The following is a 12,415-nucleotide window of genomic DNA, read 5'->3' as shown; positions in this document are numbered from 1 at the left end:
ATTTCTCCAGCAATCTGCTCTCTCCTCAGCTTCAGAGCAGACTTCTCACATACCTTGCACAGAAGATGGACCACCTCAGCTAATAGATAATTCTGCGGTTGTTTTGTTCTGTTTTACAATGAAATTAAAATGCCTGGACAGGTCTGAGGCTCTTGAAATACTCTAGCAAATAAATTGAAGCCAGAAATGTTCCCCAAGCTCAGCATGTATCTGACCAGGAATCTTTAACTAATTACAGACAGCTAATTATTTATGAATTGATACAGAAAAACACCCCCAGCATCTTTAGTATAAGGCACTTTAACCTTTAGATGTCAGGATAAATCATTCATGAAAGAGTATCCATTAATTTTGCAAAGTGTGTCATATGCAGCCACAGAGTCACTAACCCAATTGACTAACACGCTTGCTAGAATTTATATAGTTACCATAGTGACTGCTCAAAATACTTAAAACATACGCTCGCTACCTTTCTGACTGCATGTTAATAGGCACATGCACAGAAACAGCCTGAAGCACTGCTTCCTATCATCCAGTTTTTCACCAACCCTGCTCCATGTCTGACCTCCTCACTGTTAGCATGGACACTTGTTCTCCTAAATCTAATTGAGCAATTCTTCACAGCAACATTTTTTCTGTTCCCACAGACAGCCTGAAGCAAGGAAATCCAAACCACGCTGTCACTTGGTGCCTAAATATGATGTACATTCACACAAGTAACAGCAAAACATAAGCGTTGGTGGGAATCGGTGAGCTTGTGCTAGCCTGAGGTCTGGCTATCAGCACTAGAAGCCTTGAGGCCAGCTCATTTTGCAGCCATTTCAATAAGAGAACCTGCCTGAGTCGAAGGTAGAAAAAGTAGACTCTAAGTTTAGGTTAAGTAAGGTCTAAAGGGAGCACAAAAAAGGGGCATTCCCAAGGGCAGCAGCAGGTTTCCATTGGTGCTAAAATGATGGATAGTGCTTGACGTGCCCCAGAGGAGATGGAATGCTGTTAGCAGAGCATCTGCCTCCAGTGCCAAGGAACCACGAGACACAACGGCTTAGGCAGGTGTGCTGCACGTGTCATCAGTAAGAGCTGCACTGAGGAAAGCTGTGCTCGTTAGTGATGTGACATCTTGAAAGAAACCTGCATTTTACATGATACCATTTTGCCTCTGTTCCTTTCGTCATGACAAGAATTTCCTGGAATGTGCAAGGCCTCTTCCAGGCTGCTGGGAGGCCATGCAGCTAGGCGTACAGGTGCCATAACCCAAACATTACATTTAAGCAATGCAACAGCATTGCCACGTTGCCAAGGCTCAGACTTGAAATTTGCAGTAAGCAGACTGTTGCTTCAAGCTCTAGCAGACCTCCAAATCCAATCTACTGGAGTTATCTGCTCACAGAAAGAAAAGACCATGGTGCGAGTGATCTGAGAGCACTACAATCTGCGATATTACTGACTCTGTGCTTCGTGGACTTCTCTGTCCTGGCAATTAGAGGATCCCTGCTGATAGACCCACAGGTCGGTAGGATGCAGACAGCAAGACTCCTCTGCAAGTTCATCTGGAAACTACAGAGGCCACAGAGTGAGGCTGCAATCACCACTGCCAGCCTACACCTGGGGGGCTGAAGGGTCCCTTCCTCCAGGCACTTTCCGAACATCAACCCTGGCCGTGTACATTAGGCAGAAGGATTTGACCAGTGTCGCCGAATCACTTTCAATTTACAACTTTTTCTGAAAATAACAGGTTGCCTCAAAGATTCTGAAATAATTTAAGAAAACAAGTGGGAGTGGGGTGCAGAGCTCCCACTGGCTGTTTAGGATGACAGCATTCTCTTGTCACATCACTACTCAGATGCGGAATGAGTCAGTGCTGGAGCCCACACGTCTGGGACTCTTGTTAATCATCTCCAAAGGCCCTTCAGGATGAAGAAGCTCGTGCATTGCTCCTAGCAGCAGCCAAAAGGATTTAGAAACATGCCAGATCGGTATTAGATCTGTATTTACTCATCCTCAGTATTTCAAAGCAGGTACCCTGGGGGAAAAAGTCAGCCTCTTGGCTTTAAAAGCATTACCCTACATTGCAGAATGGAAGACATCTGTTCCACTGCCACCGAGAACAGGCATACCCTTCTGCAGAAGTGCTCGCTCAGAAAGGCAGCGTGTAAAACATGTCCTACACACTCGTGCTTTTGGACTAGAGCTTCCAAAGATGCCTTCATGGTGTGGCTATCACAGGCACTGCTCCACGAGAAATAAAACCACCATGTTTAATGAATTTAAATCTAATATCTCTTTTGGCAAGTACCAGCATTAGAAGCTGTATAACTAAGCCCATACTTTAAGATTTTAGCACGTGTAAATGTAATAAGTAGAAATAAACAACTAAGTAGTCTTTTTTCACTATAAACTACTGCCAGAAAAAAATCTCACCTCAATTCTAGTCCTCCATGTACCCGGTACCTGACTGCAACACTGTTCGTGTACATGCACAGTATCGAGTCTAAGCAAGCATATGTGTGCATAGTGCTTTTTATAGACTCCAACCAAGCAGTTTTAAATAGTATGCTGAAAGACATCCTAAATACTCTTTTTTAGTGGGAAGAGAGAGCAAGAATAAGGAGAAGAATTAAATAAATGGATTTCCTTAGTTCTGATTAGATGGAGATTTCATAATTGTATAGCAAAATCATTCCTGACAGAAATAGCAAGTGTCTGCTAATACATTTGGCTAAAGAATATCTAATTTATGCTTATTTCCAAGCCTCCTAAGTATCCTTCACAGGTTATGCAACCTTCTGTTAGCCTGCAGTTCTAACCTCCCAATGCAGGTGGTTTCCAAATTTATTTTAAAATATTCTCAGAACAACTCATCTTTCAATCACAAACATGCAGTGCAACGTCACCCAGACAGCAGTGGAAACAGCATGTACAGCACTTTCACCACAGATCAGGAAACGTTCCAGCCACTCTACCTTCTGATGACTTGTGACTTCGTCCCTGCTTCTGCCCAGCTCCTCGGCAAGTTTCACGTTCTCCTCTTGCAAAGCTGCAAGCTGCTGGGACTTCTGAGCAGCTGCCAGCTTCAGCGCTTCGCTGCGAGGACAGAGAGTGCATTGTTACCATAGGAACGAGAGAGGCAAGAAAAAACTGTGGGAGAGAATCAGCTTCACAGCTTGGAAAAATACATCTAGGTCACGTGGCGATCTATAAGAAAGGTGACGCGCCATGCCTCAGATGCACACAGATAGGGCTAGCCCTGGAAGGCAGTGGCAGCACAAAATGACTGCTTCCTTCTCCTTGGCATGTAGCAGGTGCTCAGGGAAGTACAAGGTAAGCTCAGCATGCAGGTCCTGCATGTTTCCGATGGTCAACAAGAACTTGCATTCAAAAACGTGCCTGATACAGTGTGGTTTGACAGGACTGCTGGTGAGCTTTGTATTTATAGCCCAGATTTCTCAGAAATTAACGTCTGCGTATTTTGTAGGAAAAACTTGAGAATTGCTTAAAAAAATAAAAAAGTTTATGGTTCCACTTATTTAAATACTTCCTACAAGGTCTGACACCCGAACAACCAAGAATGTGCAGGATCACAGGAGGCAAACCCGGAAAACATCGACTCTGCTCTCTTTAGCTTAATGGACACCAAAAAGAAGACAAAACAAAATCTGAGCCATAAAAATGGATCTGTAGGTTCCATTAGCTTATGTTGTTACTAATACATGTGATTTCCTTAAAGTACGTTTATTTTCAACTTAAAAAATAAAAATGAAAATTGCATGCTTGCCTGTGGCATAAGTGACTAACACAAGTTCTTATAACATCTGACAACATATTTTAAAAAATGAAAAAGGTGTCCTTCACTTCATGAAATGGGAACTTCTGTCTGGGTTTTGTTTTGGTAGCAAGGACTCTCAGTACTCCTATGTGCCAATATTGCACAGAGTTCAACCCTGACTGGAATATTAAAAATATTTTTATTGCCATTGGAGGTAGAAGAACCCGTAAGTCAGAAACTTATTCAAGCACTTCAAAATAAAACAACTCTGAAGTTTGTTATTGAGCACATTTGAACAAAACAAAGTCTGATTTAGAGTTTAGCACATAATATGAAGAAATGGTTGGAAAATCTTAGTCAATCTCTGAGCTCTACACCAACTTTTAGTTATCTAGTCCTTGACCAATTTCCAATCTAAACCACCTAGACTGGACTAAGCAGGCTAGCTCACATCACCGACTATTGATTCAAATTATCTCTGTATGAATATACTTACTGATGCAGGAATGTGCCTATTTTCAACTGTGATTGTTTGTTGAGCTGCAGTACTAACCAGTCTCCTCTTTTTGCTTTTGGCATTAAAGCAGAAATTTGGGGTATTACTAAAGCACACACAAAACACTGGGGTCAGTCTGTGTGAAACACTCCCCTGTGCTTAGTACCCAGGAATTTTAAATTGATAGCTTCAAGTACGCTTGACAGTAGGCAATGCTAAATGAATACACAACATCCAGCTGTTAGTTCTGATTTTCTTCATCCTATTTTTCCATGGAAGAAGCTCTTTGACAAAGCGAACCAATTCTATTATACTATCTTCTATGATCCTGTCATCTTCCCACCTTCAAAAGGCGCTGCTCTGGAGGCAGCAGTGTTGCCCTACCTACAGCCACAGCTCCTGGGGACAAAACTTCCTCTCTCTTTCACAAAGGCAAGGCACCACCTTCATCAACTGACCTCTCAGAGGTCTTCTCACTGTCCTCGTTACCACTGATCAAGAAATGCCTATCATCAAGCTAACGCTTTACTGTAATTAAAAAAGTCAACACACAAAATAACTATGACAAAGATCAACTAAATGTCAACCAGACCAGAGACCACTTATCCACAATGTCTCATACCACTGATGACTAGAGACCATATCCAGCAACTGTCTGTATTAATCTTAAGAAGAAATAAATAAATAAAAAGCACAGTTATCAGAATCATGAGAACACCTTTCAGTACAGAGGGTTTTTAAGGAAGTAATTTCTATAAATAAATTCTGCCTGACAAATTACAATCTAATATATTTTGTCTTTCCATGAAATCAGTCTGCTTGCCCCATGCTGTCCTAAGCATTAGAGCAACTAGTCTAGAAATCATTATTTTGCTTTGGCATTTCCCACGTGCACAGAGGCAGGCAGCAACTGCAGAATGAAATCCAGCCTTTCTCAAATGAGGTTGCTTTCTATACAGGCATGCAGTTTTTTAAAATGTAAGCAGTAAAAAACTGTCAGTCATAGAGAACTTAGAATTTATTCTGTGTGCTGATTTCCTTTGTGTCCTGTCTTCACCTCAGAGCAGCAATAAAAACTGTCACAAAATGACTTATGAAACTAATAACAATAATTAGTCACAGCTATTCTTGGCTATCAGTCCAGATTCCAGCTCTCACTCTGCTAATCAAGAAATGCTTTTCTGACTGGGAACAGGGACTTGTGATTTAATGCTTTACATCTCTGAAAGCCAGGGGACATGCAGCTACTGCAGGGTAGCAATAATTCAGCTGGGTTTTTATTCATGGTGGCACACTAGAAGCTTTGATACAACGACATTCCAGGTACAAATTACTTTATATCAGATGCTTTGCAGTTAATTTGTGTACAATGCCACATGTTATTCGTTTGTAGTTCATAAGAGGTAGCTTCTCAAATAAAGCATCTCAAATGTTAATTTCTTAACTCTACGTTTACATAGTTCTATATATGGCATTTGTATGGTACCAGTTAGAAAATCAGTCCGTAGCATGGCACCAGGAATAAACTGGATAAGGCCATCAATGAAAAATGAAAGCAGAACCAGATTTTCTATAAACAAAGCCTCTTAAAACTATTTAGCACTCCAAGTATACCTGTAATCAAATCCAAACAGGATTTCTTTACAGTAAAATCTTTAAAGTAATCTAGTGCCCTCAGGTGGCAGAACGATATACTTCCTCCAACAAACAACATTTCAAACCAAGCTTGAAGTGAAGGATTTCTTCAATAACTTGAGAAATTCAGGAGCAGTGTTCTGATTTGAAGTTATATGCGTGTCAATGCATGTCAAACTAGAACTTAATTGTGATCTGCCTTATAAGCGAGGGTACTGGAGATGTACTGAAAGACTGTTTTTAATGCAAGGTAAAAGTAATGGTTTAACAAATTCACATTGCAATACTTACAATTCTTTTCTAAGTTCTTCTACTTTCTTGTTCTCTAGGTTTAGAAGCTCTTTTGATTTAGTAAGTTCCTCTTCATTTTTCAAGTTGTTTTGTTTAAGCATGTCCAACTTAAAGAGGAAAAAAATCTCATTACACAAATGAAACTGTAATGTTTCCAGCTGCAGCATTCAGAAAAATGGAGAAAGTGACCTGAGCTGATCCACTTTTTCATCTTTACTCATTAAATTAATTCCAACTTTGCACTGAGAAGCATTTGTCTAGCAAAATGTGTTACGAGCCTTTCTGAACTCAAGTCTAGCAGCACAAAAACTTGGTGTCCACTGAAGAGCAGCTTACAGTAATCTGATGTATAGATCCTGGTATAAAATGTAAAGCTCCAAAGCACCTCCATTTTAAATGCTGTGCAACTCAAAGCATTATTTTTCTACCTCAACATTTCTTGTTAAAAATAGCTGTTCCCTTTGATATTTATTCTTCTAAGATAACTGATAAGAAGTTCTTGCTTTCCCATACCTTTACTTCCAAGAAACAGGAGGCTGAATGCTGTGCTTGCAACCGTAAGTAATCAATTCCTTCCCGAGATCGTGTTGCACAGGTTGAATTGCTGCATATCTATTTACTGAGCTTGTATCTACCACATAAATACCACAAGCTTGTGAACCTTATTTGTTCACATTCAGTGACACATTATCTTACATAACGGATAATCTTCAGTCACTCTCAAGGCATTACAGGACCCTGTGGTTGCCTTATTTTTTTTTTAATCCAGAAAGTGAACTCCTGCCACTATTAACGTCACTGATTTTAATTCTCGAGCTATCAGATCTCCTTGGAAATCATTACCATTTCTGAACAAGCTGTTGCATTTAGGTTAGTCCAGCTGTTCACTACCCATTATTACAGGAGATGCAAAAGATGAAAATAGCCATCAATGAGGGGCCACAGAGTGCTCAAGATCTGCAGAAAAGTTCCCAGTTCAATGTTAGTTCAAGATTCTCTGAGGCCAAAGAGTGTAAGAGAGATTAGTGAGGACATTTTCCCTGCTTTCAAACCCTGATGTATCACAAACTGATGGAAGGGCATAGACTGATGAACGGGTCCCTTGAGGAACTGATGTATTTCTTGGACTGTAAGTTCTTTGGGACAACTGTGCCCATGCATTTATTTGTACAGTGCATAAGTCAGTGGTATTTGTACCTAGTCAGACCTTGCAGCACTTCATTGGGGTGTGAAGTTGCAACCCATACAACCAGGGAACTGAAGCATGATTTTGCCTTTGGTTTCATCCCAGAAAGTAATCAAAGCCTACAACACATATTTCACTGCATAGACACTTCAAGAAAGATCCAAGTCACTTACAAACCAGGCAATACTTTTCAGATAAAAGCATTTAAATATGGTTACCTCGTTCTGCAGCTTCTCATTTGTCTGTCTAGAGTTCTCCAGAGAAGCCAAAGTTTCGATCTTTTCTTTGTGAATGGCATCCTTCTCTTTGGTCACCTTCTCCACAGTCTGTAAAACATCTTCTGCCATTTTGACAGCCTGTGTACAAAGTGAGGATGAAGTAGAAAAAAACAGTGGGACCTCTGAAAGGAAACCCACAATACTTTATGCACAGCTCCACTGTTTGCCAGATGCTTTCCAATTAAAGAAGGACTTCATCTCTGAATTTGCATCCTGAAGCTGGCATAAAGTGTAAAAATAAACGGACATGAGTAGATTCAGTTCCATGCAGAAACCCCATGCTTGGGTCACCACTTAGACAATTTCTTCCTTTCTTTATTTTTTTTCCTGGATTTCTATTTACGATTGTGATTGCTCTTAGACTTCCAAATATTTTAGACAGTAGTAGTTCGTAGATATTCACTTCCAACAAACGTTTCTATTTTCAGAAAATGTGGAATTATAACAACTGATAAAAATTTGAATATAAAACAAAAAAATAATTAGGAAATAGACCAATTATCACATCATTTTAGCATTGTTCATTATGGATTCAATATATCCTAAGTGATTTTATGGGCTTTGAGTGAAATTCAAGGTGAAATTCAAAATACTATTCAGAATTTGTTGGCGGTGAATACAAACACTTCTGTGAATAAAAAGAACATGAGAGATGCCAATATCTTTAACAGTCTGGAAGGCCTATAATGCAAATGTAAATGATTCTCCTGCACTGTTTTTTAATTATCCAATTATATTTACAGGAGTAGTCCATTGTTTTATATTTTTTGAATAACTCAAATTTGTAGTTTGATGTAATGCCTACACTAGCTATTAAGCTGAGAAGTACTTCACCAGAGGAACTGCCCGATTTCTTCCACCAGATTCAAAAAACAAGACTTCCTTTTATTCACAGTTTATGTTGTTTTCTTGCAACATTCAGCGACAACATAGGCTTTTATATTTAGAAATAATTTAAAAAGAATTATTATAGTTAAAATGTCTTTCAGACTCAGTTACAACTTAACAAAAAAAAAAAAAAAAAAAGAAATATATTGAGAACAAAACTCCAGCCCATTTACCCTGAGATGAAGTGCTGATTGTGCAATGAAGTGCAGAGAGGAAACCATGGAGTTAGTGCTCAGTATTAGTATAACCGTACTTGTTTAACTGTACGTTTCAATACCTCCATTTTTTGCATTATTGTTTGGGCCTGGAGAGTTTCAATTTCTCTTAGTGTCAAAGCCAGATTGTTCACCTTCTCCAGCAGCATCTGATTTTTTTCCTCAGAGACCAGCAGTTTGCCCGAGAGGTCTATGTTAGTGTGCTCTAACAGTGCTACTTCCTCCTGCAACTTATAATGGTTCTTGGACAATTTCTCCTTCTCTTTCAGTGTTTCTTCCCTACTGATGACCAGACTCTTCTGTTCAGCAAGCAGACTTTCATTTTCCTTAAGTAATTTGTTTCTCTCTTTCTCAGTCACATCATGTTTCCGCTGAAGATCATCCAGCATCTTGGACAGACAGCTGTGCAAGTCCTGGAGCTCTGCTTTTGATGTAGACAAGGAAGTAAAGTCACTCTTCAGTTGCTCAATTTTGGAAGCCAGCTGCTCTGTTTCTGCACAGAGGATTTCTTTTTCTTTAATTATTTCCACCAGTTTAGTTTCGGATTTTTCTTTCTCCTGAACCAAACGTTCTTTCTCAGTCAGAAATTCTTTATTTTTCTCTCTCATCACTTCTATCTCCTTCTCTAAGGAGCTGATGTTATTTTGAAGCTTCAGACGTTCCAACAAAAATGACTCCTTATCCAGTTTTCTAGCTTCCTTTTCTATGGTTAAGTTTTCTTTCATATTCTCAAGCTCTTCCTTTAATTTCTGACACTTATCTTGTAATTCGGTCCTCTCTCTGGTCATTGTTTCCATGTCAGTAGAACAGGTTTTGAATGAAGATGATAGGACCTGCTTGTCACGAGACAGAGCGGACAGTTCATTTTCTAATGCTCTTTTGTCATCCTGTGCCTCTTTCAAAAGATCTGAAAGGTCACGTTTACAAGCTTTTAGCTCTTGATTTTCTAGATTCATCTTATTTAGCTCTTCCTTGAGAGCTTCAAGGGACTCTTGCAGTGTGGTATTCTCTTGGGCCAGAGCTCTCTTGGCTAAGGTATTCAGCTCATGTTCTCTCTTCATATCAGAAACTACATTTGTAGAAGACTTGTTCTCATCAAGGAGCTCTGCGTATTTTCTCTCCAATTCATTCTTCTCTTTCAGAAGAGCTTCATTGTGCTTTTCAAATTGCAATGACTTACAAAAAACAGATTCCTTTTCCAAGTTCAATTCATTTATTTTCTCAGTAAAGATTTTCTCAGCAAGCATAGCATCTGCTGTGGCCTTAGCAAGCTTTTCAGTAATTACCTTATTTTCATTTAGAAGTTCATCCTTTTCAGCCAAAAGCCTTCGTTCTGATGAAGAAAGAGCCTCTTTCTCTTGAAGTAACTGAATACATTCAGAGTTGGATGTCTCTCTTGCGGATTTAATTTCCTCAAGAAGATGAGTGAGACTAGCAAGAGAAGCCTTCAGCTCTGTATTGTCTTTCATCACCTTTTTAAGTTCTTCATGTTCACTCTCTAGATCTGTTAGCATCTCTTCTGTTCTTGCTTTTAATGCCTGGTTTTCACTGACAGTATCAGCTGAACTCAGGCGCAACTCTTCTATACTTTTAAGGAGCATCTCCTTCTCGGACTGCAGACTCTGACTCATCTGCAATAGATGGTCCCGTTCATTTTTTAAGGCTATGTGTGTACTTTTAAGATCCAAGTGTTTATCTTGGGCCGAATCTCTCTCTGCAGTCAGAGCTGACAGGTGTTGTAGTAGCTCTCTCTGTTCTCTGGCCAGGTCATCGTAAGAACTTTTCAGCTTCTGAATGACATCATCTTTGTCTTTAATGACTGCATCATTCTCTTCCAAAAGTCTCTTCTGATAATGCTCCAGTTCTTCTCGTTCCTTGATATGTTTCTGACATGCCACATCCATAGCATCTTTGTTAGCCTGAAGTTCTTTCAGCTGTTGGAGCAAGGTTGACTCTGAAGACCGGAGAACATCATTTTCTTGAGTTATCTTCAGAAGATCTGCCTGTGCTGCCTCTATTTCAGAGAGTAATTTGCCTTTCTCAGAAATTAGTGCTACCTTTTCTGTGCTTTCCTGCTGGCTTTTGGCCTCAGCTGCTTCTCTCTGCTTTAGGATTTTTTTGTTTTCTGAATTAAGTTCTTCATTTATTGTCCAAAGTTCTTCTTGGTCTTGTTGCATTGACAAAATCTTTGATTCCAACTCTAGAAGTTTTGATAATAACGAACCTCTCTCTAATTTTAAAGTATTCCCCTCCTGTGCCAGAGTCTCTTTTTCTGATATCAAACCCCTCATCTTGTCTGACATTAGTTCAATCTCTTTTCTGGCTGATGCTAACACAGAGCTTAAGGACTAAAGAAATAAAGTCAGGGAGAAGGGAAAACAAAAATGAAGTCAAGCAGACAAATGAGAAATGTGCATTATGGGCAAACAGTGCTACTGTAATTTAAGTTTTTTTAAAAAAGTGTATACGCTGGCACATAGTCCCTGTGCTAACTGAACTGTTGTTGATATTTCATTACAAAACACCAACAAGAATACTTTTTGGTGGTTAAATTAAAAATATCTTGATTTGAGAGGTCCTCCATACCAGACTTCATCTTGGTTTTAAAAAACTACTCTCAATGAATTTTCTGAATGAAAATTAATCAGAAAGAGACACAGAATCTAATGAAGTAAAATGCAGGGAGTTATAGTAGGTACTCACTTCCAATTCTCAAAGTCACCTTCTGTAGCTAATTCTCCCCAAGATATATTGTCATGACATTTTTAATTCAAAACAGCACATCATTGATGTATCTACAAGTTAACTCCTGTGCCAATTTATACACTAAACATTTTGATGAAGCATAAACAGATTATAGCCAATAACTAATAAGGGATGAAAGTAAGCAGCAATATCAAAGAAACAGGAGAAAAAAATGAAAATTATTCTAGTCAAGATACATACCAAATAGCTGCATATAACACAAGACCATACTACAGAGCAACGTTTTAATTGTGCAACACCTTTAAATGAGATATTTTACAACTTACTTTATTTAAAATTCATGCATTTAAAACACTGAAAACAATAACATCTGGCTCCAACTTATTGTGCTGAACCAGATATCTATGAACATAGAATGCTAATGTGAAAGAACCATATTTTATGGATTCTTGTGTAATCCAGAGAAGATAACAGTAAGTTGTGAATGCTTCACTTCCCTAATCAACATTAATTTGTTCTGGAAAAGTTCAAAACAAATATCACAAAAACCCTACTATAAAATGGTAAATCTGAGAAAACAAAACAAAACAACAGAACATTTCAGTATTCACTGAAATACAAAGATATGAACTTTAAATTACTTGCAAAGTAACAAAGTATACATACTTTGGCCTGTTCTGCTTGCTTTTTCAGCTCCTCAGCCTGCGTTTCCAACTCATCATTTTTCTTTTGTGCAGTTTTCAGTGCCTCTTCTGCATCCAGCAAATGCTGCTTAAACCCTTTAATGTCTGCATCATGTTTAGTGATCATCTCAGAAGTTTCTTTTTCATACTTTGCCTGAAGATCCTTATACTGATTTTGGTTAGTCTCGATTTGCTTTTTCTGATAGAACATAAAACAGTTGGAACACAGTTAAAGGTGCAGTGGTACACTGTGGTAACTATTCTCCCCATAATT

The 12,415-nt window shown here is 38.9% G+C and overlaps 1 protein-coding gene across 7 annotated transcripts in view; it reads right to left on the bottom strand.

Moving 5' to 3' along the window:
• Positions 1-12,415, bottom strand: part of CLIP1 (CAP-Gly domain containing linker protein 1) — a 65,832-nt gene that overhangs the window by 7,179 nt on the left and 46,238 nt on the right. For 4 of the 7 annotated variants that reach the window (XM_068654134.1, XM_068654136.1, XM_068654135.1 and 1 more), the window contains 4 exons: positions 12,125-12,340; positions 7,590-7,727; positions 6,186-6,292; positions 2,961-3,081 (listed from right to left, as the gene is read on the bottom strand). In XM_068654134.1, coding sequence (XP_068510235.1) covers positions 2,961-3,081; positions 6,186-6,292; positions 7,590-7,727; positions 12,125-12,340 — 582 coding nt within the window. Of the gene's footprint in view, positions 1-2,960; positions 3,082-6,185; positions 6,293-7,589; positions 7,728-8,814; positions 11,101-12,124; positions 12,341-12,415 lie in introns of all 7 variants that reach the window. The other 3 variants (XM_068654130.1, XM_068654131.1, XM_068654132.1) reach the window with 1 other exon arrangement.

This window comes from Anas acuta, chromosome 17 (assembly GCF_963932015.1).
Source record: "Anas acuta chromosome 17, bAnaAcu1.1, whole genome shotgun sequence".
Lineage (NCBI taxonomy): Eukaryota > Metazoa > Chordata > Aves > Anseriformes > Anatidae > Anas > Anas acuta.
The sequence above is the reverse complement of the archived record's forward strand: the minus strand, read 5'-3'. Positions and strand labels throughout refer to the sequence as shown.